The sequence below is a fragment of the Neoarius graeffei genome, chromosome 3 (assembly GCF_027579695.1).
Source record: "Neoarius graeffei isolate fNeoGra1 chromosome 3, fNeoGra1.pri, whole genome shotgun sequence".
NCBI lineage: Eukaryota > Metazoa > Chordata > Actinopteri > Siluriformes > Ariidae > Neoarius > Neoarius graeffei.
This window is the reverse complement of record NC_083571.1, coordinates 16,201,919-16,229,444: the sequence shown is the minus strand read 5'-3', so window position 1 is coordinate 16,229,444 and position 27,526 is coordinate 16,201,919. Positions and strand designations below refer to the sequence as shown.

The following is a 27,526-nucleotide window of genomic DNA, read 5'->3' as shown; positions in this document are numbered from 1 at the left end:
AATAAGTATTTGGTCAATAACAAAAGTTCATCTCAATACTTTGTTATATACCCTTTGTTGGCAATGACAGAGGTTAAACGTTTTCTGTAAGTCTTCACAAGGTTTTCACACACTGTTGCTGGTATTTTGGCCCATTCCTCCATACAGATCTCCTCTAGAACAGTGATGTTTTGGGGCTGTCGCTGGGTAACACAGACTTTCAACTCCCTCCAAAGATTTTCTATGGGGTTGAGATCTGGAGACTGGCTAGGCCACTCCAGGACCTTGAAATACTTCTTACGAAGCCACTCCTTCGTTGCCCGGGCGGTGTGTTTGGGATCATTGTCATGCTGAAAGACCCAGCCACATTTCATCTTCAATGCCCTTGCTGATGGAAGGAGGTTTTCACTCAAAATCTCACGATACATGGCCCCATTCATTCTTTCCTTTACACGGATCAGTCGTCCTGGTCCCTTTGCAGAAAAACAGCCCCAAAGCATGATGTTTCCACTCCCATGCTTCACAGTAGGTATGGTGTTCTTTGGTTGCAACTCAGCATTCTTTCTTCTCCAAAAACGACAAGTTAAGTTTTTACCAAAAAGTTCTATTTTGGTTTCATCTGACCATATGACATTCTCCCAATCCTCTTCTGGATCATCCAAAAGCTCTCTAGCAAACTTCAGACGGGTCTGGACATGTACTGGCTTAAGCAGGGGGACACATCTGGCACTGCAGGATTTGAGTCCCTGGTGGCGTAGTGTGTTACTGAGGGTAGCCTTTGTTACTTTGGTCCCAGCTCTCTGCAGATCATTCACTAGGTCCCCCCGTGTGGTTCTGGGATTTTTGCTCACCGTTCTTGTGATCATTTTGACCCCACGGGGAGTCAATGTTGCGTGGAGCCCCAGATCGAGGGAGATTATCAGTGGTCTTGTATGTCTTCCATTTTCTAATAATTGCTCCCACAGTTGATTTCTTCACACCAAGCTGCTTACTTATTGCAGATTCAGTCTTTCCAGCCTGGTGCAGGGCTACAATTTTGTTTCTGGTGTCCTTTGACAGCTCTTTGGTCTTGGCCATAGTGGAGTTTGGAGTGTGACTGTTTGAGGTTGTGGACAGGTGTCTTTTATACTGATAACGAGTTCAAACAGGTGCCATTAATACAGGTAATGAGTGGAGGACAGAGGAGCTTCTTAAAGAAGAAGTTACAGGTCTGTGAGAGCCAGAAATCTTGCTTGTTTGTATGTGACCAAATACTTATTTTACCGAGGAATTTACCAATTAATTCATTAAAAACCCTACAATGTGATTTCCTGGATTCTTTCCCCCCATTCTGTCTCTCATAGTTGAAGTGTACCTATGATGAAAATTACAGGCCTCGCTCATCTTTTTAAGTGGGAGAACTTGCACAATTGGTGGCTGACTAAATACTTTTTTGCCCCACTGTAGGTTTAATAAGTTTTACAATTTTTGAAGTGAGTGATGGATTGATAAGTTTAGATGTGTTCAATATTTTCTTATCTTCAGACATAATAGTGTAGGAGATGCTTCTTTACCTTCTTGATAGTTTTGACTGAGACTCCAGTCTTCCTCAGAAGAGTCATTAGTCCTTAAATTAAATTAATTATAGATGTGAACTTAAAATCATTGTTTTATTTTATGGCCTTGGTGCCCTGGCTTTTGGCCTTCGTGCCCTCAAAAAATTGACAGCACAAAAGGCCAAGTGGCCTTGCCCCTAAAATGACGAAATTCCAGGCCTGGTGCGTACGTTTCAATTTCCAGTCTTCAAAATGTCCTTCAGGTTCACCAATGGCCTATTCAACTCGAGGGCTTCCTGTTGGCTTTGCCGCTTGAGTGTCAAACAATCACTCCTGTGGTGAAAAACAGCCACAGCGTTCCCTGGGTATGGTAAATTCGCTCTTCTGGTTTCTGTAATACAATGTTTTTACAGGAGTGGGTTATCAGCCCCCAGCCTAACCCCCAACCTGGAGGACCAGGAGATCACACTTAGTCTGGCCTCTACCCTTCGACCTATTCGGCATGGGTGGCCCTACCAGGAGTTTAATACTCCAGCCAACATAGCTCTAGGGGTCACTGAAGCACACAAACCACCCCACCACGATAAGGTAGTGATCTCTTTGGGGTAGTAAAACTTCTTTTAAAACTTTTAAAACTTCTTTTCAAACTTCTTTCACAACTTCTTTCACAACTTCTTTTCAAACTTCTTTTTGAACTTCTTTTCAAACTTCTTTTCAAACTTTTAAAGTTTCTTTTAAAACTTCTTTTTGAACTTCTTTGCAAACTTATTTTACTTCTTTTACAACTTCTTTTCAAACTCCTTTAAAAATTTATTTTACAACTTCTTTTCAAACTTCTCTTCGAACTTTTTTCGAACTTCTTTAAAAAGTTATTTTAAACTTCTCTTCGAACTTCTTTTCGAAGTTCTTTTAAAACTTCTTTTCGAACTTCTTTGCAAACTATTTTAGTTATTTTACAACTTCTTTTCAAACTTCTTTAAAAATGTCTTTTACAACTTCTTTAAAATTTCTTTTACAATTTCTTTTAACATTTTCTTTCTTTAAACATTTCTTTAAAACTTCTCTTTGAACTTTTAAAACTTCTTTTCACACATCTTTTTGAACTTCTTTTAAAACTTCTTTTCAAACTTATTTTCAAACTTCTTTAAAAAATTATTTTAAAACTTCTCTTCAAACTTCTTTTAGAACTTCTTCTTGAATTTCTTTTCGAACTTCTTTTAAAACTTATTTTCTCTATCAGTCTTTGGGTGAAATACATAAAACTTCATCACCTCTTGGCAAAAATAGCATTTCAGACTTGTGTTCTCTGTATATTTAAATAATATTGGCTGGCGTTTAGTGGTATATCAGATATATTCCATTCAGCTAGCATGATATTGAACGAGTCGAAGACGAGGAAAAAAGCTAGCCAATATAATAATAATAATAATAATAATAATAATAATTATTATTATTATTATTATTATTATTATTATTATTATTATACATACACATTTGATGGAACAAACCTGGTGGCCATGTTTGTTCACAAATTGTTGCAGTTGTTCACTAGCACATAAGTTTTACATGTAATATGTATCTTATGGCATTTTCATTTCACTGCGACAGTTTACTGTGAGCGCTACCAGCAAACAAAGAAATGCTTCTGCGTGCAGCAAACTTTCTCAGCAGATATTTGCATCAGCTCTGACCATACATGTCAACCTATACGGAATGTCCATATTTTATACGGATTTGATTCAATAAACGTAGTATATGGGCGTACAAATAAAGTTATACGGATTCTTTAAAAAAAACTTCAATATTTATTTAGAGCTATAATCAATTCCCACGATGATAAAAGAGTGCATAACATTTACAAACATACTGTACACCACAGACAGCCAGTAAAGAGTCTTATGAAATCGCGCGTTATCTTGTGGTAGTGAGACTTCGTTCCACTTCTGATAATGCGCACACCGCATTGTGAGAATCCCGCCAACCGGGATGTAACATTTTGTTTGAAAAGCGTATTTCCACCTGAGTGACTTTCACTAGCGACTGAAAAGATTCTGAATGGGCACTCCGGCAAGATCAACACAGACACTTGGTGTGACATGCAGCCTAGTGAGTATTGGTGCAGAGTGCTAAAAAAGCTGTCATGGAGTACAATTCAGAACATTAGAGTGACACTTTGTGTTTTTGTCAAACATTGGAGCTTTGTATTCATTCTGAAGGTTTATTGTTATTAATATTGAATAAAAAGTAACTTGGATATATTTGTTAATTATCATTCAAATTTTAGGTAAATTATTTTAATTTGCATCTTATAAGGATTTTATAAGGGAAATACGGATTTTGGAGGTTGGTTATACAGGTTTGATTGACCAAAGGTTGACATGTATGTGACATACATGTCACAATATTTTAGCATATCGCTTATCCTACGTGTATTATTGTCACTCTACCCAATGGAGAACGAGTGTTGAATATGGTTTACGATATTGCATGGCTGTCAAGACAACATGACATCACACGTCAGACATACTGTATGTCTGACGTGTGATGTCATGTTGTCTTGACAGCCATGCAATATCGTAAACCATATTCAACGCTCGTTCTCCATTGGGTAGAGTGACAATAATACACGTAGGATAAGCGATATGCTAAAATATTGCATGCTATCATACCAAATGAATGAAACCTGCTAGAAGGGAATAGAGTACATTTTTATTCCAACGAGAAAGTCTTCTGTATGTATAATAATCTTAGATGTTAGATCTTAGACCATCGAAAGACTGGTCTGCTCGACTTTATCTAACGCTTCTTCCTCCATCATGTAGCTACCATCGGCAGATACCGTCACCATGGAGACGATCTTTGTGACGTCCGTGTCATTGTTCCGTAGACTCGTAGCAACGTTCGTAAAATTAACCATTCGTGATACACCATCATCCGTAACCACTCCATGTTTTGTATCATTTTTTAATTACATTTCCCTAACCTGTCCCTATTTTGTCAGCCACCCACAGAGCAGGCATCAACATTTTGACTTTTACATTGAAAAACGGATCCTGCCCCGTTTCTTGTCTGTAAACACACCGCAGCCATCTTCAGTATATTGTCATCGGACACCGCAGTGGAAAGATGGGGTCTGTGCTTGGGCTTTGTTCGATGGCGAGTTGGGTATGTTTTTACATTTTAATCGAGATTAATGACATAGGAAGTAGGGATGTATTACATGAAATCATATTTATTACTGGAAAACGAATGGTTTTAATCTGAAATAAAATATAGTGATAGCCTGTGTAGCTGTATTATGAAATGGTGACTCGTTCACCGTGACTTGCATTTAAACTGCCTTGGTACGCTTTTAAACGATTACGAGTCAAAAATACTTTAAAGTAATTGTATTCTTTTCGTTTTGTTCAGCGTTTTAATGCATTGTGCTAAATAGTTGGCTTTCAGTCTCTGTGTCAGATTACATGTTTACTGGGTGGTTCCTCTGGCCTCAAGACATTATCTGCGCTGCTAACTGGCTAGCTAATATTATTTGAACTGTTATAGTTTAATTCACATGACAAGCTAACATTATAACTTTAGTGTATGTTTTCCTTCATATCCATATTTAATTGTGAAATTAGGTATGGGAAGCTCTGTTAACTCGAGTTAGCCTGTGTTGTTTTTTTGTGATTACGCCACGCTTAGCTTAGCATGTTTTGCTAACATCAGAAGTGTTGCGTCACAGTAGTTAAAATAATTGTCAGGTGATAACTTGGCTAGCTCTAAATATTTATTTCACAATAAAATAAAACAAGACTAATGTATTTTTAGTTTCACTTTAGCAATTAGTAGCAAACATTTATGCTCATTTTATCCAGTTTTGAAGGCGACATGTCTGTGAAGATTCTCAGTCATCCAGGTCATAGTAAACTGTAGGTGGTAGAAGAGAGCAACTGGACTTGTTTGAAGATTCTTGAAAACGTTTCACCTCTCATCCGAAAGGCTTCCTCAGTTCTGTCTGACTAATAGGGAGTATCAGGTATTTATCCTCTCATGGATCATCATCGAATCAGAATTCTGATGGCTGTAGGTGGCTGATGAATGATGTCTGAGACCCCCACCTCTGTTCAGTGATGGCCGTTCCAGGTTGATCAGTCTATTAGTCAGACAGAACTGAGGAAGACTTTCGGATGAGAGGTGAAACGTTTTCAAGAATCTTCAAACAAGTCCAGTTGCTCTCTTCTACCACCCACAGTTTTGAAGGCGACGTTTGTTTCCGGTATTTGTGCCATGACGTCATGACGTTGGCTGCATACGTAGCAATGTTTTAATTTGATATTACAACATTTAAGCAAGGATTAAATGTCTGAATTGATCTATATTAGTCACCAGACTGAAAAACACTTGCTTATGTATTATTTGTTTAAGGCTGGACAATCTTTGATTTCAGTATCACAATATTTTTCTCTCCTTTTGTCTTGTCTGAAGAATACGTTCATGTAAACATTATAGAAAGTACAGTTTTACTGACAGATTACTTTGCTCGATAACCTGATACCTACCGTGTGTCATGTGTAATGGTGCACTAATCTGATGAGCACCGGCAATGTACTTGGCTTTAAGCTCTGGATCGATATCAGATTTGATAAATGGTGTATATATAGAGGACATTACATGATTGTGACTATGGGTGGTAAAAGAGAGCAACTGGACTTGCTTGAAAATTCTTGAAGACGTTTCACCTCTCATCTGAAAGGCTTCTTCAGTTCTGTCTGACTGGTAGGGAGTATCAGGTATTTATCCTCTCATGGATGAAAAGCTCATCTAAGGTGTCGTTGAGTCATCCTGTTGGCGTGGGTCACTGGGGGCTGAATGTGAATGGCCTCGAGAGTCGTTAGGGTGATCAATGGATTGCCCGTTAAGGTGATCAATTAAGGCTGATTCTCTCTGTCCTCCTGTGAGCCACTGAAAACAGCTGGGTTTTGGTGTGCATTCAGTTGTCTGGGAAGTGTGCCAAGGACTGCATTGTAGGTGGCTGATAAATTATGTCTTAGACCCCCACCTCTGTTCAGTGATGGCCGTTCCAGGTTGACAAAAAATGGCTTCTTTAACTCCTCGCTCATACCAACGATCCTCTCTGGCTAAAATGCGTACGTTGGAATCCTGAAATGAGTGTCCTTTGTTGTTAAGATGAAGGTAGACAGCAGAGTCCTGGCCTGAGGAACTGGCTCTCCTGTGTTGAGCCATACGCCTGTGAAGCGGTTGCTTGGTTTCACCAATATACGAGTCCGTGCATTGCTCACTGCACTGAATTGCATACACCACGTTGTCCTGTTTGTGTCTGGGTATTCTGTCCTTAGGGTGGACCAATTTCTGCTTCAGGGTGTTACTGGGTCTGAAACGTACCGGAATGTTGTGTTTGTAGAAAATCCTCCTGAGTTTCTCAGATAGACCAGAAATGTAGGGAATGACAATGTTCTTGCGTTTGTTCCTGTTATCCTCCTTGTCCGTTATGTTCCTTTTCCTGCTCTTGAAGAAAGACCAGTTGGGATACCCACAGTTCTGAAGTGCTTTCCTGATGTGATTCTGCTCCTTCTCTTTTCCCTCTACCGTTGTAGGGATGTTCTGAGCCCTGTGTTGCAAGGTCCTAATGACCCCCAATTTGTGTTCCAGTGGGTGGTGAGAATCGAAGAGTAGGTACTGGTCCGTGTGTGTGGGTTTCCGGTAGACCTCGATGCTAAGGCTTCTGTCTTGTCTAATGTGTACATCACAATCCAAGAAGGCTAGATTATTCCCACTTACGTCCTCCCGAGTGAAATTGATGTTGATATCCACTGCATTGATGTGTTTAGAGAAGGCTTCCACTTCATGGGACTTTTCATCCATGAGAGGATAAATACCTGATACTCCCTACCAGTCAGACAGAACTGAAGAAGCCTTTCAGATGAGAGGTGAAACGTCTTCAAGAATTTTCAAGCAAGTCCAGTTGCTCTCTTTTACCACCCATAGTTACTATGACCTGGATGACTGAGAATATTCACAGACACATACATGATTGTGAGAAGATATGAAGTTTCTCTTCGAGTGGTGAATGTGTATATCCCAACTGAGCAAAGGGAGCAAGTGGAAATATTTTTAACATGAGTAGATAAACCTCATACCTTTGTGCCGCTGTGTAATACGAGAAATCTCAGTGATGTTACAACTGGGTCATTGAGTGTGGTATTGATCTGTGGTAGGTAAAACAGGAAGTGGTAACAGACAACACGTGGACTGTTGACAGATGTTCATCTGTTGAATTTTTGTCTCATTTTATCATGCCAACCGTTTAATTGTACTAACAGGCAGCGTAAGGGATGTAAAGAGATATTTTCAACTACCTCTGGATGAGGAAAGACTTGGCTTTTGAAACGGGCAAGGTTCATGAAAGGGAGCAAAGTGCTACAGCAGTTGGTGCCTCTCTTCAATATCTGAATGGCAGACTTTTCATTTGTGTGCATTTCATTTAATTCATACACATTCCATGCAGGATGTGTGTACAGGATATATATATATATATATATATATATATATATATATATATATATATATATATAAAATATTTTGTAATCCATGATTGAAGACCGTGCAATGTTATAAAAACAAACTATGAACGGCATGACAAGACATGCAGCTATCAAAGAGAACCATGAACTAAATAAGCACAAAAAAAAATTGGAGGTGTGCTGTTACAACTTGTATTCTATGTAGAATGTGACTTCATTTAGTATGATAGCATGTCTGAATTCCATGTTGTGAAATCTTACTTCAGGGTTGAGAACAAAACCTGTGTGAATGGGATATTTGTGATTTCTAAACTACATCTTGATTGAGCTGTTGCATATGGATTTTCTAGTGAATAAGTAGCATTTCAAATGGATTATTTATTCAAACTTATTCATTATTGACCATAAATATCCAACTATACTTGAACAATTCACCCAGAAACAATATCTTAGAAATGATCACATTCAGACAGGACACGATCAATGCTCACAAAGTGCTATTGATGCAAGCATCAACGATTATCATTCAGATTACCATCACAAATGCCTTTCATGTTTCACGTTACTGCAATACTTAACCCCAGTTTAGTAGTATCCGTGCACAAGTATTTTAAAATAAAAGTATTCCAAACAAACTATAGTGTTCTGCAAAATAATGCATCCTTGTAATTTTTATAATTCTCACAAATTCAAACACCCTTAGGTTTACATTTTATAACGTATTTAAACAGCCATATTGGCGCGGTAGTAACGTTTCTTGTCTACCACTAAGTGTGCATGCCAAAAGCCAAATGTAAACAATAACATCGATTCATCATACTTTCTTTATATTATATGGACACATCCACAAAAGCAAGTTAATCAAAATAATTTTAATTTTGAACCGGTTTGCCATTTTGACACTGCGCATCTAGTCAGCAGGAAAACACTGGGAGTGATATCATCAGAGTGAAATATTATACAGGAGACTTTCAGTGGAATAAAAATGTATTCTATTCCCTTGTGGTAGAAATGGGCAACTGGACTTGCTTGAAGATTCTTGAAAACGTTTCACCTCTCGTCCAAAAGGCTTCCTCAGTTCTGTCTGACTAATAGGGAGTATCAGATATTTATCCTCTCCTGGATCAGAATCAGAATTCTGATGACCAGCTCGTCTAAGGCCCTGTCCACACGGCAACGGATTCAGGTGACTCCGATACAATTGCTTATCGTTTAGGCCTGGCGTCCATACGGCACCGGCGTTTTGGGTGCCCAAAACGCAATCTTTTTGAGAACGGGTTCCAGAGTGGAAAGATCTGGCAACGTTGCCGTTGTGAAGTCGTCTGGATGAGTAGAACGGATTTGTTTACGATGACGTCACAACCACATGACTGTGAGTGCTTCACGCCGGGTAGAAGTGTAACGAACTCGATGCGAGTTGTCAACAAATCCTATAACTTGGTTCATGAAACGCGCTTACAAAATATTTTCACTGTGAATATTTATTGTGTAATGGTGCAAAGTGAGAGAGAGAGAAAATAGCCCTTAGGGCAGAGTCAATCCCGCCAGCAAAAATAAGGGAAAAAAAAAGGAGCGATCTCACCTCTTCAGATGTGGGTTTAAGTCCTACAATACATTCCTCAAAAAGGGTGTCGAAGAAATTAATCCATCAACGTGTATCATTCAATTTATTCCGGACCATTAAAGACGCCGCCTTCCGCGTAGAATCATACGTCATCCTCGTCGCCATATTGGATAGGTCAAAGCGGAGAATAAAGATTCATGTGCTGCGTTTAACTGTACCAACAGGTTTACCGTCCAAACGAGATCATATGGGATTACCTTTCACAGGTGAGAAACAACAAATTAATCCATCGTGTATCATTCAATTTATTCCGGACCATTAAAGACGCCGCCTTCCACGTAGAATCATGTCATCCTCGCTGCCATTTTGGAGAGGTCAAAGCGGAGAATAAAGATTAGCTGCGTTTAACTGTACCAACAGGTTTGCTGTCCAGACGAGATCACATGGGATTACCTTTCACAGGTGAGACTGGAAAAATACTTTTGGTCATTTTAATGTAATTTGGTCATTATAATGTAATTTTACAAACAGATTTTCCTGACTTTGTGGCTAATATGAAGTCTCATGCATAATAGTTTATGCGCATGCGTCCTTACTTCTGTTGTTCTGGTGTCTCCGAAGGGACCGTCTTACAGCGCCCCTAGAGGTGTGGCATGTGTATTGCATCGTTTTCAGCAAGCGTTGCGTTGCCATATGGACCTGATATTTTACTGATTGTTGCCCATTTGGACGCGATATATTTTTAAATAACATCTCGTTGCCGTTGTAGTGTGGATGTAGCCTAAGGTGTCATTGAGGCATCATGTTGGTGTGGGTCACTGGAGGCTGGGTGTGAACGGCGAGTCATTAGGGTGATCAAAGGATTGCCTGTTAGATCACCCTAACAGGCAATCCTTTGATCACCCTAATGACTCGCCGTTCACACCCAGCCTCCAGTGACCCACACCAACATGATGCCTCAATGACACCGTAGGCCAAGTTTACATTAGACCGTATCTCTCGTTTTCTTCGCGGATGCACTGTCCGTTTACATTAAACCGCCTGGAAACGCCGGGAAACGGGAATCCGCCAGGGTCCACGTATTCAATCCAGATCGTGTCAGCTCTGGTGCTGTGTAAACATTGAGATACGCGGATATGCTGTGCTGAGCTCTAGCTGGCGTCGTCATTGGACAACGTCACTGTGACATCCACCTTCTTGATTCGCTGGCGTTGGTCATGTGACGCGACTGCTGAAAAACGGCGCGGACTTCCGCCTTGTATCACCTTTCATTAAAGAGTATAAAAGTATGAAAATACAATACTGCAAATACTGATGCAAATACTGCCCATTGTGTAGTTATGATTGTCTTTAAGCTTGCCATCCTTCCACTTGCAAGTGGTAAGTGATATGCGCTGGGATCACACACACAGCGGCTCAGTCCCGAAAACACTGCTAGTGTGCTTCACTCGCGCGCTCTGTGAGCTGCGCAGGGCCGGAGTGCGCACCCTCCAGAGGGCACTCGCTGTTCAGGGCGGAGTGATTTGGAGCGCAGGATGCCTGCGGAGCCGAGCGTATCCGTGTATTGGTGTTGCTGTGTGCACGCAAATCGTGTATTGGCGTTGCTGTGTGCACACTAATCGTTTTAAAAACGTTAATCTGATGATCTGCTGATACGGTCTAATGTAAACATGGGCTTAGATGAGCTGGTCATCAGAATTCTGATTCTGATCCAGGAGAGGATAAATATCTGATACTCCCTATTAGTCAGACAGAACTGAGGAAGCCTTTTGGACGAGAGGTGAAACGTTTTCAAGAATCTTCAAGCAAGTCCAGTTGCCCATTTCTACCACCCACAGTTTACTGTGACCTGGATGATTGAGAATCTTCACAGACATTCTGTTCCCTTCTAGCAGGTTTCATTCATTTGGTTTGATAGCATGCAAGATTGTTAGCATATCTCTTCTACGTGTAATACAGCACTCTACCCAATGGAGAATGAGCGTTGAATATGGTTTAGGATATTGCATGACTGTCAAGACAACATGACATCACGCGTCGGAGACATAAAATTTCTGCGCTAGTGAGCGACTGTGACAATTTGTAAGCAAACATGGCTGCCAGGTTTGCTTTGTTAAATACAAAGAGTTTTGAGAGAATTTTCAAAGACGCGTTGAACACCCAAAAGGATTGTGTATGTAGTATGATGATATTATTATTGGCTGGCTTTTTTTTCGCAGTATATCAGTCCATTCAGCTACTTGTCTTCAACTCGTTCAGTATCATGCTAGCTGAATGGAATATACCACTATCACTCAGTGTCAGCCAATATTATTTAAATGTCACTCAGATCCATGATGTATTTCATATGAAAAATACAAGTTTTTCAACATGAAGATAATAGCTTCAAGCCAATGTGTGATTTTTTTTTTTTTTTTTTTTTTATATAGACACATTCACAAACAAAAAGTACTCATTTTATCAAAACAATTCTTCGATTTCCTCATGAGTGACCTATAGAGATTTCACGGTTTTTGTTTTCCATGTCCCCGATGTAGCTCATATGAAAAATACAAGTGGTGTATTTCCCAGTAAAGCACTCGTGTCCATATAATATAAAAGGATATAAAGCAGGTCATCTTACACTAGTTTCACATTATGGTGCCACTCTTTCAGAGATTTTTCTTTTAAAAAAAAAAAGTGACAAAGTTACCATGCCACCTGCTGATAGACAGATAGGTGGATGGGTGACATTTGGGTTCTACAGCAACAAAGGACATTGATGCACAGACAAACTTCTAACATTCAACACACATTAACAATTAACACAGTGCAACAACAATCAGTAATTTGGTGCAAGAATCCAAGGTGCAGAAAAGCAGCAGCAGACATTCACAACAACCACCACAAGCAGTGGTGGTCTTGTATATGCATTATATGGGCAATTCCATGTAAATGTCAACCTCACCATGCAAAAATAAAGCAACATGTAATACATCAAAACCACTCCCAGAGATATCACCTAGGCCTGTATTTTACAGATGTGAACAAGCTGAACCAATTTGTAACCAACCTAATATGTCACTGTCAGTCTTTCTTTCTTATAATGTAAAACCCAAGCTAAAATCAACTTTGATCATGTACAATTCTATATTATTGCCACAAGCCACAGAAATGTATGCTAAAATCCACAAAACAGCAAAACAATAGCCATCCTAAATATTATTTAAGAACTTTGATAGTTTTAGCTGATATTTAGAGAGTTTTTCAAAGGGTTATGGTGGTTAAATTGCTGATTTTCTAAACATATGCCATGTCTATTTCAGACGCGTCACATCCATAACGGAATTTCGTCACATCCATAACGCTGACTTTTCCTTCCGAAACTCTGCATGAAATACAAAATATTTTAAACAAAGATTTTTTAATATTCACCTTGGACCCCTCTATCAAATGGATATCTCCATTTCGACATTAGATTTACGATTTCACAGAGTTTGATAAAAATGTACAGTCACCCAAGAAAAGTGATACTTTTTCTGTCACATCCATAACGCATCTTTTATTGGCATTTTCTGGCATGCCCTAGATGTACTATGGGAATTGTTCTTGTTCTATCACTTCTCCAGTATGGTACAGCCTTAAAATATGCAACACCTGTTTAAATACTGGGAGACAATAAAACATGCACTGGGTCATTTGTTGCCATTTTAAGTTCAAGTGTCACGTCCATAACGCTGGAATTGCTCGTATGCATCTCCAGTTATTCACTCACTCTGAGAAGCTGGCATTGTGTCCCAATGGAAGGAGAAGATATGGAACTTGGTGGCAGCTGGTAGAAATGACCCCCAGTAGCACTTCCGAGAACACTGTGGTGGGCTGACGATCCTCCTGGGAAAAACTGCCTTGGGCAGATCATCTGTTCATGATGAGCTCCAGTTTTCTACCATCTGCTTTTCTGTAATGGTTTCCAGCGGGTCTAATATCAGTCCTGTGATAGAGTTGGCTTTTCTGGTCAGCTTAGTGAGGTGCTTGGTGTCCCTTGCCTGCTGCTTCCCTAGAAGACTACACCATAGAAAAGAACCCTGGCTCAGTAATGTGCTAGTTTATCACCATGTTGATATAATCATCATGTTGCCAACCCCTAAACTCTGAAATTCAACCTTTTTCTCTTCAGATCCCTTGCCTTTGTGGCAGTGCTCCTTGCCTTCTGTGCAGATGTTGCCCCAGTGGAAACAACTCCACGGTCACACGGCTCATCTACTCCTTCTTCTTGCTTCTGGGAGTGGGTATTGCCTGCATCATGCTGATGCCCGGCATGGAGGGGCAGCTCAAGAAGGTCCTTTTTTTTTTTTTTGTATTACATGTTCATTGTTAAGTTTTAAAAAATCATTTGTATCTCATCTAGCTGTATTGTCTGTTCAGGAAAAGGACTTGTTAGTAAATGTTCAGGGTTGAGAATGTGGTGTTTGCCTACAGATTCCAGGCTTTTGTGAAGGAGGAATGGGAAGCTCGATCCCTGGCGTAAAGGGTCATGTGAACTGTGACGTTCTGGTGGGTTACAAGGCCGTGTACCGTGTGTGCTTTGGCATGGCTATGTTCTTCCTCCTGTTCTCTCTCCTCATGATCAAGGTGAAGAGCAGCCAAGATCCCCGAGCTTCTGTGCATAACGGGTATGTTAACTACCGAGTGCATGAGCTTATAAATAGTGCTGTAATTCCTACACATTTTACCTGATTTGGATGTAAAAACCCTCAAATTTTGAGCTCATATTCGTTCTTTATTTTGAATTCCAATATAAAATGGTAGACGGTTAAAATAATAGCCAAATGTTTATGGCTTGGACTATAGATTAGAATGGCCAAATATATACACTGATCAGCCATAACATTAAAACCACTGACAGATGAAGTAAAGAACATTTGATTATTCTGTCCACATTCACTGGATATGAGCAATCATGCACTCTGGCTACTCTTCTACTAGATTATCAGCTCATATATCGTGAGTAGAGAAAAATAAAATGGCGGAGCGTGTTGCTGAACCAACCAAGGATGAAATAAAAACTCTACTCAAAAACAAAACCCCAACAAAATACTGAATGAAAAAAATTTGATGGTAAGAATGTATTATTATTATTATTATTATTATAATATGATTTTTCACAAATTGTGACCGTCATTTCGCTGGTTTGTTTATGTTCTTCATCTTTAAGCATTAAAATTTGAACCAGTCTAAAAAATTCAACGAAAGCTCAAAGAAGTTTGAACATTACAGAACTGAAATGTCAAAGGAAGAATTAAATAAATGTCTAAAGCTGTTCTATACCTCGGCATGACAGCAAGACGGCACTTTCTACAAAAAAAACCCCCAAAAACCACTAAAGTCAATTTGTGCAGCCATCGATAGGTTTTTAAGAAGTCCGCCTAAGCAGAAATGATTTTGTCTGACGTTTTGTATAAAGTTTTTATTTATCGAATTTGCAAAAAAAAAAGCTCCATTTCTCAAAATCCAGTGAATGTGGATAGAATAAAAGTTACTCCACTCAATCTCATCATACATGGCTTATACCCAACTCGGCAACAAGCCTTGTCAGCTATCGGCTCATTTTGACTTGATTTTGTGGAATAATTGTTAATTATCTCATTACAATGGCACCTGTCAAGGGGTGGGATATATTAGACAGCAAGAGTGTTCTCTTGCTGTCTAATATATCCCACCCCTTGACAGGTTCTTGAAGTTGATATGTTGGAAGCAGGAAAAATGGTCAAGTGTAAAGATCTGAGTGACTTTGACAAGGGCCAAATTGTGATCGCTGGATGACTGGGTCTGAGCATCTCCAAAATGGCACATCTTGTGGGGTGTTCCTGGTATGCAGTGGTTAGCACCTATCAAAAGTGGTCCAAGGAAGGAGAACCGGTGAACCGGCAACAGGGTCGTGGGTGTCGAAGGCTCATTGATTCGCTCGGGGCACGAAGGTGTTTGTGCTACAGTAGCCCGTCTGTGGGATTAGACCATATGGGCTAGCCTTTGTACCCCATGCGAATCAATGAACCTTCAACACCTATGATCCTGTCGTTGGCTCACTGGTTGTCCTTCCTTGGACCACTTTTGGTAGGTACTAACCATTGCATACTGGGAACAGCCCACAAGATGTGCCATTTTGGAGATGCTCCAACCCAGTCATCCAGCTGTCACAATTTGGCCCTTGTCAAAGTCGCTCAGATCCTTACGCTTGTTAATTTCTTTCTGATTCCTTGCAGGTTTTGGTTCTTCAAGTTTGCTGCTGCCACTGCTATTACTGTCGGCGCGTTCTTTATTCCTGAGGGTCCTTTTACAACTGGTAATGAGTATTTCAGTCATGATGTTCATAATTACATGATCATTGCAACATTTGCATGAAGAGCCTAAAACCCATTTTCTCCAGTGTACAAGGAAACCAACATTGTTTCTCATTGTGCTCATCCTTTAGTGTGGTTCTACGTTGGCATGGCTGGCGCTTTCTGTTTCATTCTGATTCAGCTGGTGCTTCTGATTGACTTTGCTCACTCCTGGAATGAGTCCTGGGTAGAGAAGATGGAGGAGGGAAACTCTCGCTGCTGGTATGCTGGTAAGCACAAGAAGCAATCCATGTACATGTACAGTTGCAGTCAGAAGTTTACATACATGGACATGAATGTCATGGCAATATTGGGCTTTCAGTGATTTATTTGAAATTTTTTTTTTAATCTGTGGAAGAGTAATTGTACAACATTTATCTTTAATAGAAAAAAATAAGAATTAAATGCACAAGGTTTAATTTCTTTTTGGTTTTCTGAAATGAATACAGGGTCAAAGATATATAACAACATACACAGCACACCCAATATTTGGTTAAATGTCCCTTCGCAGGTTTCACCTTGACCAGATGCTTTTGGTAGCCATCAACAAGCTTCTGGCAGAATTCTGGTTGGATGTTTGATCCTCCTCTTGGCAGAATTCAAACAAATAAATTTGTGTGTTGCCTGGCACGGACCTGAATTTTAAGTACAGCCCACATATTTTCAATAGGTTTGAGGTCAGGACTTAAGCTTAATGGTAGCCTGCTTTAGCCTCCACAGCCAGCTTTGGTGTGTATTTGGGGTCATTGTCCTGTTGGAACACCCAGGTCCAAGTTTCTGATGGTTTGAGGTTATGCTGAAGAATTCTGAGGTAGTCTGTCTTCATTATTCCAACCACTTTGTGCAGTGCATCAGTTCTGCTGGCAGAAAAACAGCCCCAAAGCATGATGCTCCCACCACCATGCTTCACAGTTGTTACAGTGATCCTCTGTACCTCTGGTCACTGTGGGCAAACAACTCCAGTCTTTCTCATCTGACCATAAAACTTTCTTCCAGAAGGATTTTTTTTTTTTTGTCCAGGTGTTGAGCTGCAAATTTTAGTCAAGCTTTGGAGCAGGGGCTTCTTTCTTGGACAGCAGCCATTCAGTCCATGGTAATATAGAATAGAATATACTTTATTATTGTCCCCATGGGGAAATTTATCTTGGGCAAAGTACTACGCAGTTGCAAGCAAAAAATATTTAAACAGCAAGGAAAAAACATTTAGACAACAAGCATGGACGTTTAGACAACAAAATATGGACAATATAAATCTTGCTTGATTGTAGACCGTGACACTGGTGTTCCAGCAGTTTCTAGTTCATGGCAGGCCTGTGCCTTGATGGTTCCTGGGTTGTTCCTGACCATCTGAACCAGTATTTTCTCAGCTTAGAGTGACAGCAAAGCGGATACACCTTGCAATAATTTGTCCTTACACAAGGAACTGATGATTTTGCGATCTCCAGTTGTTTACAAATGACTGAGACATTCCTGAATGTGTAAATCTATGATCCTCTTTCTCAGATCTGCACGGAGTTCCTTGGACTTTCCCATTGTATTGTGTGTTGGTCACTCCAATGAGTGCTGTCAAATAAACCCAGAGAAGCTACCAGCTGTAATCAATCTTGATCACTAACAGGAGGTTAAGAGGCCTTGGCAAGTTTAGATATTTTGGAACTTTTAGCACCATTTGATTTAATAATCAAGTGGGTGTATGTAAATATTTGACCCTATATGTGTAATTGTTTGACCCTGTGTTGACTTCAGAAAACCCAGAATAATTTAAAACTCGTGAACCAAATTCTTGTTGTAAAATAATTCTGCCAGAGAAAAAGAACAATTAAAAGATCATTGAAAGCCTAATATTACCATGTTATGTTATTCATACATAAGGTATGTAAACTGAGCTTAGATTAGTTTTTTTTTTGGTTTGTTTGTTTGTTTTAATACTTGGGGGGGCACTTCAGGCATTCCTGCTGGTTCAGGGAACTGAACCAGCGACCTTTTGGTCCCGAAGCTGCTTCTCTAACCATTTGTCAATTGACTGTGATTCCTTGAACTTCCTCTTTCACAGTGGCTCAGAATTTCAGGGACAGGGATGTAGTGGTCAAAAAGGAAAAGAAAGGTGCTGGTCTAAGATAAATGAAAAGTGAAATCAAACACAAGTGTTTATAACTTGTAGGCAAGATAGTTATGTAAAGATTTATTTTGTACAACATTAAAGGTGTTGGAGAGTTTTGGTAACCTAATAACAGTTTTAAAATGTAGTTGTGCTCATATGTTTCTGTTACCTGTGCCTCTAGCTCTTCTCAGCGCCACAGCCATGAACTATGCCCTGTCCTTGGTGTCTCTGGTGATGTTCTATGTCTACTACACCCATACTGATGGCTGCACTGAGAACAAGGTCTTCATCAGTGTTAACATGCTGCTGTGTGTGGGAGCCTCCGTCATGTCCATCTTACCCAAAATTCAGGTAACGGACTCGGATTAAATCAACGTAAGAAGTTTAGATAACTAAATACTTTGTGTTTAGTTGGTGCAGTAGTTTCATTGGTTGCCTATTTGCAAGGTGTGAGAGAGACCCTGGTTCTTAGTAATGGCTTAGTAGTAGTTTAGTGGTGCTATTCATGTTTGGAAAAATAAGTCTTTCTAATATCTTTTTATGGTTGATAACGCAAGGAGATGAATGAGACATCTTTGCTCAGTGAAGTGTCATGCTAAAGTGATTTCACAGGGCAAACGCTTTACATACTGGGGCGTACACACAGCATGGTGTGATTTATAAACTGAATAAACATCAATTAGAGCAGGGGTTCTCAACCATTTCTACTTTTTAATCCATCTATTCACACTTGTAATGAGTCGAGGCCCGTTATTTTGGATCCCCAAATTATGAAAAGATCCCCAATTATTTGGCTCATCTATTCTATCAGAATCTAATAATCTATTGTAAAGTGTATTAACCCATTGACGCCAGATGCTGCGTCGCGCAACATTGCCCCTAGCGCCGGTTGTTGCATAACGCAACATTGCCCCAAATGCCGGTTGCTGCATAATGCAGCATTGTTGATTTGTCATTATTTTCAAGACGCATGCGGCATGTAATGCACAATCATTGGTTCAAATACACATGTGGTGGGTGTTTTCGATTTTAAGACCATGTGACCAAAAATTTGTTGTGTGATTTGTCGACAATAACGTCAATCAATCAGCCATACTCGCTGTTCTGCACACGTGCGTTTGTTTAGCTATTTGACACCGGCGAAAATGGCTGCGGTTACTGCGGAGACATGCTGTGACAGCGATGGAAGTGATGTGGAGTTAGAGGGGGGTGAACAGATTTTAATCAAGGAAGAGATAGAGGGAGATGTGCCGGAAGACCCCTTAGATAGAGAGCAGGAGTGGGATTTGTTTCGAGAGGATGATGAGGAGGAGGAATTCCAAGGCTTCCAAGTGGACTGGCAGTCAGATGCATTTCACCCCCCACGTCAACAAAAGTTCACTCGGACACCTGGGCTGAAGGTGCCGATATCTGAAGATGCAAGCCCTTTAGATGTATTTTCGAATATTTTCACTGAGGAAGTTTGGGATATGTTGGTGACACAGACAAATGTATATGCTGATCAGACGCGCGGCCACACACCATCAAACTTAAAGTGGAGCGCCGTCTCAAAACAGGAAATGAAATCGTTCATCAGTCTCTGCATAACTTTTGGGATAATAAAACTACCAACTCGCTGGGATTACTGGAGACCGAGCGAGTGGCTGTATCAGACAAATGTCCCCCGAGTGATGGCACGAGATCGCTTCGACATGATCTGGAGGTAATTATTTATTCTTGCGCTCTCTTCTGACGACTTCTGTGTCTTATTGCGTGGCGTTACCCTTATGAAAAAAAAAACCTCGGCAAATTACTGCAGTATGAAAACTATGAAAACTAGGATTTTTTTAACTAGTGTTACTGCAGTATACAGTATAATTGCATAATGCAAGACGTACGATGCAGGTTTTTTTTTATTTATTATTATTTTTTATTATTATTATTATTATTATTATTATTTTGCAATGACGTCTCCATCATGGCCAGTAATGTACCCGAAGTGGTGTTAGAGCCTTCTACTAGGCCTACTACTACTACTAATAATAATAATAGTGATTATGCTTTAGTTATAGTATAGTAACAGTATATAGCAATAGTAATAGTAGTATAATAAATAGCAGTATTGGGCAGTAACTTTATCCTGAATCGTAAAGCAAAACTACATGTCCCAAATACCTAAATGTCCCAAATGTCCAACATTGATAAATAGTAATACAATTATAAATAAATAACTTAAATAACAATACATATGGAATGGATAAATAAATTCATATGCATAGCACAATACACAAAAATAAAAACAATAATGGCCAACACGTGCACGTCATAAGTTTACATGGACACCAAACATAAAGAAATCCAGCCAGCAAAAACTTTTTGAATCTTGAATCATGTTTAGGTATCTACATCTCCAAGACAACACTGACCCTGCAGTGGACAAATCGGACAGGCTATGGAAACTGCGGTGCTTCTTGGACCTCCTCCTGAACCAATACCAGGCCCTTTATGAAGTTAATGGTATCGTGACCATGGATGAGTCCATGGTCAAGGACAAAGGGCGGCTGGCATTCCGGCAGTACCTCCCCATGAAGCCAGTAAAATGGGGAGTGAAGGTATGGGTGATGGCTGAAAGTACAACTGGCTACGTCACCAGCTTTCAGGTGTATACGGGGGCCACAGAGGGCAAGGCGGAGATCAACCTGGCGCACCGCATCGTCACCGACCTGGCCAGCCCATACTACGGATCACACCTGTCTGTTTACATGGATAACTTCTACACAAGCATGCCCTTGCTGGTTTACCTGAAGGCAAGGGAATTCAGGCTTGTGGGACGGTGTGCGCAAACAGAAGGGGCCTACCGAAGACCAAGGAGCTCAGCAAGCAGGCTGGCATGGCCAGGCATTAGTATCGGGTGGCTCAACAGGATGAGCTGACCTTGTGCGTGTGGCAGGACACCAAGGCAGTGATGGTCCTGTCCAACCACCATGACCCCATGGCTTTGGGGTCAGTGAAAAGGAAGGTCGAGGATCAGCGTCAGGTGGAGGTTGAGTTGCCAGCCTGCCTTGCTGACTACCAGCAACATATGAAGGGTGTAGACCTGCTCGACCAGATGGTGGGGTACTACCAAATCGATCACAGGTCTTCGAAGTGGTGGAGGAGGCTGTTTTTGTTTTTTTAATTTTTTGTCTGTGGTGTGCTACAATGCATTTGTGGCTGCTAGATCTGCTGGTGGAGATGAATGGAAGTACAGGAAGAGTGGCTACAAAGCCTGGTTGGAGGATTTAACAATGGAGCTGTGCGTCCCAGTAACCAAGAGAAGTGCTCCCCACCAGATGCTCCCCACCAGCCTATCTGGAGCTTCAGCTGGGCATGATCTGGCTCAGATCAACAACAAGAGAAAGACCTGCAGGGATTGTGCCAAAAAGCACACTGGCACCAATGTGCGCCCGGGGTCGACACTGATGGGATGCAGGCAGTGCAATATTCCCCTGCACCGCGAGTGCTTCATGCACCACGTTCTACGACAGTAGTGTGTGTGTGTGTGTGTGTGTGTGTGTGTGTGTGTGTGTGTGTAAGATGGGTGTGTGTGAGGTCAGTGTCAGTCTTTGGAAATTTGTTCCTCCGGTCGTTTCCCCTGGTCATTTCCTCCAGTTCCTCCTCAGGACTTTCACCACCTCTCCTCACTCCTTTCCCACCTTTCTCCCATGACAAAGTGCCTTGTTCCATGTTAGATGAATTAATCTATTTGTTGACATGTTTTTAGATCAATTGATCTGTGTTGATATGTCGTTCTTTATATGAATGAATCATATAATACTTATTTTTACTCATCTGACTCTGAGATTTTTTTTTTTTATAAAAGTGTTAGTGTTAATGCTGAATGAGCATGATCCAATAAAAGCAGAGAATTTTATCTTTTAAATGCAACTTATTTCATGTCTTTATGTGCTTCAGAGGCTGAGATATTGAATTTTTCATAGACGTTTTCAAGTAATTATTTTTATTTCAGAAAACCCTCAGGCAGATGGGGACCTTTTCTTAAAAACTGGCTTAGGCAATTGCAGACGTTTTTTTGCAGGCGTTTCAGGCGTCAATGGGTTAATGGGATGCAGCATCACTCCCTGTTACAGATGGGAGCCCAGGAATTAAATAAATGCAATAAAAATGAATTGTTTTTAATTGTAGGTATTGCATTTAAAACTGTATGGACATGCTAGAAGCCAACATAAAACCATGCATGTAGGACATTCTCAGTCAAAAGGGATTAACTAAGAATTAAGGGATTAATTAAGAAAGTGGAGTCTGGTCTATTAACACAAGAACTTATTGCTATGTTTGTGTACAGCAAACAAGCAAGTTATTAAAACCAAGAAGTACATCTCAAAAGAAGTGGATCTAGAAACCACTCAATGGGATTTGATCCTTACATGCTAACAAAGAAGGATTTTTCCTGCAAGTTGGAAAATGATCCATCCTCTGAGTTCCTTGAAATTTCAAACCACCTGATGCTGCAGACATCGTTCTACACTGACAAATAGATGAAAAACTGGAAGAGCATGGAGGCAAGCAACTTTTTATATGTGGCTGGGTTAAAGATCTCGGGATCAGGATACTACAAGATAAATCCTGTATTGTTTATTCCTGGGTAAGCAGGCCTTTTTGGGTCCTTTTTACATGTCTTTGCGATGGATGCTACACGTTTGTTTACACCCAATACTAAAACCACAGTGGCTCGATTTTCAATCCTCCCTGCGCTTCTCTTCCGGGTAAATCATTCACAGAGATCCACAGAAACCCTTTTAAAGACCTGAGTATTACATGTATTATATACGTGTTAGTTTACAATATGGCGACCACACTCAAACAGCAAACAAAAACACATCTGAGGACTTGAGCATCTCCTGAACTTCAGAACATCATGAAATAATGGAAAATGGTGAGAAAAGTGATTTGCGAGTCCAAATATTTCGGAGGAATTTGCAAACCTTTCATGAAGTGATCACTGTAAACTCAAGCGTTCTTCAACTCTGCTCAAAAGCCACCTTTCTCATCGTTTTTAGGTAAAATCCTTTGCTCTTTCACTCTTTATCACTTCACGGGGAACCCAGAAGAAACTTTTATCAGTTTCACAGTTCTTTTGATTTGAACAGTCCAAAACAACGCAAGCATAGGGCATTTTAACAACTAGCAAGGAGTCCCGGTGATGGTAACGCTTTGTGAACAGTGAGCTGACCACCACTTCATGTCTTGCATATCTAATGAGGTGGATGTGACATCGGATGCAACCCTACTAAAAATTAGCTTTAATTTTGGGGGAGATTTTGCAGCCCAGTGGTTGAGAATCACTGAATTGGAACATTCCTGCACATGTATGACATGCACTGTAATGTTGGCATATCAGCATTATACAAAACTGACTTCTCACGCTCACATCTAAATGGACTTTTGTACCAATGTTTCTAATTTAACATTATTTATTTTGTATTATTGCTTATTAATGCTTAATTTATTTGAATGTATATTTTTGGGTTTGGTAGTTTTGTATCGCAAAAAAAGTACTTCTGTGTAGGAAACATTTAGGTTACCTTGAAGCTTCTTGTCGTCCTCTACTTGTTCTGCTTCAGTACAATGTAAGAATTATGTCCTTAAAGATGGTGGACTTTTATTGATTTCCGGGTCGCAGGCTGAAGGACAGATAGGATGGGGGGTCAGTTGTGAGGAAGGATAGGGATTGTTCATCTTTTCATTGCACTTGAGTTTCACCTTGCAAGCAAGCAAAGAACACTAAAAACAATCTAGTGCTGTCTTTTATTTATTTATTTATTTATTTATTTATTTAGGAGTCACAGCCCAGGTCTGGTCTCCTGCAGTCCTCCCTTGTCACCCTGTACACTATGTATCTGACCTGGTCTGCTATGACCAATGAGCCTGGTAATGTTCCTGAGATGTTATACAAACCCATTTGCTACTTGATTTAAAGAAAAAAAAATGTCCTGAATAAATATCTTGCTTTTTTTATTAGACCGTAAATGCAACCCAAGTCTTCTGGGCATTATTGGCCTGAACAGTACCACCCCAGCTGGCCAAGGTTATGTGGTTCAGTGGTGGGACGCCCAGGGCATTGTGGGATTGATCCTGTTCCTGATGTGTGTTTTGTATTCCAGGTAAGTCACTGTTTTTGTTTCTAACTTCAGAAGCTACAGTCACTTGTTTTTATTTATCAGCGCTTATTTTTTTTCTCCTCCTTTTCCCAAAGCATCCGCAATTCCAGCAACGCTCAAGTCAACAAGTTGACACTGACTAGTGACGAGTCTGCACTGATCGAAGATGGTCCAGCACCTGAGAATTTTGATGAGGGAGACAGTTCAAACCGTGCCATTGACAATGAGAAGGATGGGGTGACATATAGCTATTCTTTCTTCCACTTCATGCTCTTCCTGGCTTCTCTTTACATCATGATGACTTTGACCAACTGGTACAGGTATGCAAGAGCTAGAACATGAACGTTATAAATAAGCACTGCAATCCAGATGTAGGTTTTTCTGATTTAATAGCTTAAGGATTGTGGCCTTTTTTTTTAATTTTTTTAAATTTAGTTTATACCATGGTATTGTTGTATTCTCTATTCTGAAAGTGTTTATTAATTTTCTGTAATGGCAGCTCTGATGGTAGTTCCAACTGGCAAGGCAAAGCATGTTTTTAAACATAAACATTTAAAAAGTGTGAGTCTTAATATGGGGTGATTAATATATTTGGAGGGTGTCTCAGGTGTCAGAGCTCTTTAGCAGTCAGATGTAAACTTTAGGTTTCCCACCCTGGGAAAGTCTTCAGGACCAAATATTTTGCAGTTCCTTTGTAACGTGACAGACTGCACACTTTTTTTTTTTTTTAAATCCCCCGCTGGCCGAAAGGCCCGAAGAGGGATTATGTTGTGGCGATGTCCATCCCTCCCTCACCCTCTGAAATCAATTCCTCTCTCAATTTTTGGAGGAATTTCACAAAACTTGACAAGAGGCATTGTTCTATGTCAGTAATACACATTTTAAATTCGGTCACATTTTACAGCCCTTGATTTAATAAAATTTATAATTTGACAATTTCATGAGTGTGTTTTTTCCTTCTGAAATCAACTTCTCTCAGAATTTTTAGAGGAATTTCACCAAACTTGACAGGATTCTTTGTTATATGTTGGTAATACACATATTGCAATTTTGTTCAATTCAGTCGCATTTTACCAGAATTATGGCATAGCTGCCAGCGGAGGATATTGTGCTCTCAGAGCACTCGTTTTTTTTTTTTGTATTATTAACTACGTTTCATGAATTATATAGGATTATGTCCTGAAAAAAAATTAAATAAGGGTTAAAGTGTTGTGCAGATAGATTAGATTCTGACTGCAAAGTTGAATTCTTGGCAAAAATGCTCCATTTCTATAGCTATTGGAGTTTCGAGATGTTTCACTGCTGTGCGCACACATGCACACTATCCTATGTGTAAATGTTTTGCTGAGATGATAAAATGTGTCCTGCATTTTATGATTCCGGAGATTGCCGAAGCAAGTGAGCAACAATATCACGTGACCACTGTGGGGTGTTTGACCTACTTTTAACCAAAACAAGTCACCATTGGGCAAACATGGTGGACTCGGCTTTCCCGCCAGCTAAAGTCCAACGGGAAAGGAAATCCTGCCTAGGGAGTGCAACTGCAAGATAGAGCAAGGTTAGATGACATGGCATTTTTCTGGACAGACCGTCGTCATTCTAGCTAGTGCTTAGCTATCTTAGCCTTCGAATGCATGGGCTTGACTCCATGGTAGTGAGTATGGAGTTAAACACCTAATGTTTTGATCTTGCAGAGAAAGAAATGAATACAAAAACAGTAACAGAGAAGAGATTCATCTTTTGTTTCATGGATCTATTCACGCATGTCAACCACAAACCCTGTGACTCAGAACTCTCCGAGGTTGATGCAGAGTCACGATGTTTTCCACACGTCACCATCTTGGTGTGACACAGTTCTGTAATTGTTAATTAGTTAAAGCTCCTCACATTTGGCTGTTTCCATAGGGTCATACTGTTTCCCTCAAGAGGTAGGAAAATGGTCCCAAAATCGAGAAAAGTGACCCTCAGCACATCAAAATGATCACATCTTGTCCGCATGATATTGTTCTTGCGGGACATAGGAAAATGCCATGCACAATTTAAAAAAAATAATAATAATAATTTGAAAACTTCAGAAGACTTTGCTGTCACCACCTTTTAACAAATAACCTTTGACCGACTTTAATGCAACCCTATCTGTCTAATATTGTTTTCACTGGCTCTGTTTGGACAATATATTTTCATTTGCTACTGACAACAAAATAACTACTAAACTACCACTCTGTAAACCTTTTCAGCCCTGACTCCAACTATGAGGCAATGACTAGCAAGTGGCCATCAGTGTGGGTGAAGATTGCATCCAGCTGGATTTGTATCTCGCTATACGTGTGGACCCTGGTGGCTCCGCTCGTCCTTACCAACCGTGACTTCGACTGATGAGGCAGAAGAAAGAGAGCTTTAAGCAAAACTTGCCCTTCATCATTGTGACTGTCTGCCTGTAAACGAAGGCAAGCTGGTTCATAATTGTAAATAGCTGAAGCTGGTGCATTCCTGTGTGGTTAATCCTCAGTTTTGGTTTAACTGTTGCATGTAATGTAGTGATATTTATTTGTGATGTAGAAGAGCTCAAAACAATTAGCTAGACTTGAGTTTAAAAAAAAAATACAGGACTATTTACGCATCAGTCCTGAAGAAAGATCAGGAGTGAGTCTTGGAAAACATTTTAAAATTACAATTTAAGTAAGTTGGACTTGACAGTACTGTTGAAACATTTTGCCATAAGTTATTCATGGAGCTATAGGAACAACATGCATAATTTTATATTAAAAAATTCCTGTAGAAAGGGCATAAAAGTTCAGTGTAGCAGATTTAGCAAGTATCATTGCTAAGTAGAAGTTTAGATTTGCTGTGGGGGTTTTTTTTGTTTGTTTTTTCATTCCTAAAAATATGCATCAAAACATGACATTTAGGATATGGTTTACAAAATACAGCTCATGTGAGATATTGTTTTATTAACATCAGTGTTGGCAATTTGGTGCATGTTAATGAATTTCCGGGCTTTTAGTTAGGACTGTAAAATGCCACAGTGCTAATCCTTTTGCAACTTGCACAGGTTAGTTGAGTTTTGAAGTTTTTATTGTGTTTGAAATGCTTTTTGCACTGATTCATTGCTTTACAAGCTCATGTTAACATGTTATAATTTCATACATGTACTTTGCTTCTATGCCATGATGTGTGTATTACCAGTCTGCTATAGGTAATAGTCTACTAGCTGCTGTTAAGCAACAGTTTATAGGCACTGATACCTTGGTGTATTTCTTTTGTCCTTTTGACATGTGCATTGTAATCTATCTTGTCTTAATCATTAAAGGTTTAAAACCC

The 27,526-nt window shown here is 39.9% G+C and overlaps 1 protein-coding gene across 1 annotated transcript; it reads left to right on the top strand.

Moving 5' to 3' along the window:
- The first annotated feature begins 4,571 nt into the window (after positions 1-4,571).
- Positions 4,572-27,526, top strand: serinc1 (serine incorporator 1). The gene is made up of 10 exons (XM_060916440.1): positions 4,572-4,679; positions 13,762-13,923; positions 14,064-14,257; positions 15,848-15,927; positions 16,057-16,194; positions 18,247-18,416; positions 23,885-23,975; positions 24,067-24,208; positions 24,301-24,525; positions 26,443-27,526. Exons 1-10 carry the CDS (start codon positions 4,641-4,643, stop codon positions 26,579-26,581), a joined length of 1,380 nt encoding a protein of 459 aa, XP_060772423.1. The 5' UTR covers positions 4,572-4,640; the 3' UTR covers positions 26,582-27,526.

Coding starts and splice junctions, on each gene's coding strand:
- serinc1 (XM_060916440.1), top strand. CDS start 4,641: ATGGGGTCTGTGCTTGGGCTTTGTTCGATGGCGAGTTGG. Junction 16,195..18,246: donor CTCTCGCTGCTGGTATGCTG/GTAAGCACAAGA, acceptor CTGTGCCTCTAG/CTCTTCTCAGCGCCACAGCC. Junction 18,417..23,884: donor CCATCTTACCCAAAATTCAG/GTAACGGACTCG, acceptor TTATTTATTTAG/GAGTCACAGCCCAGGTCTGG.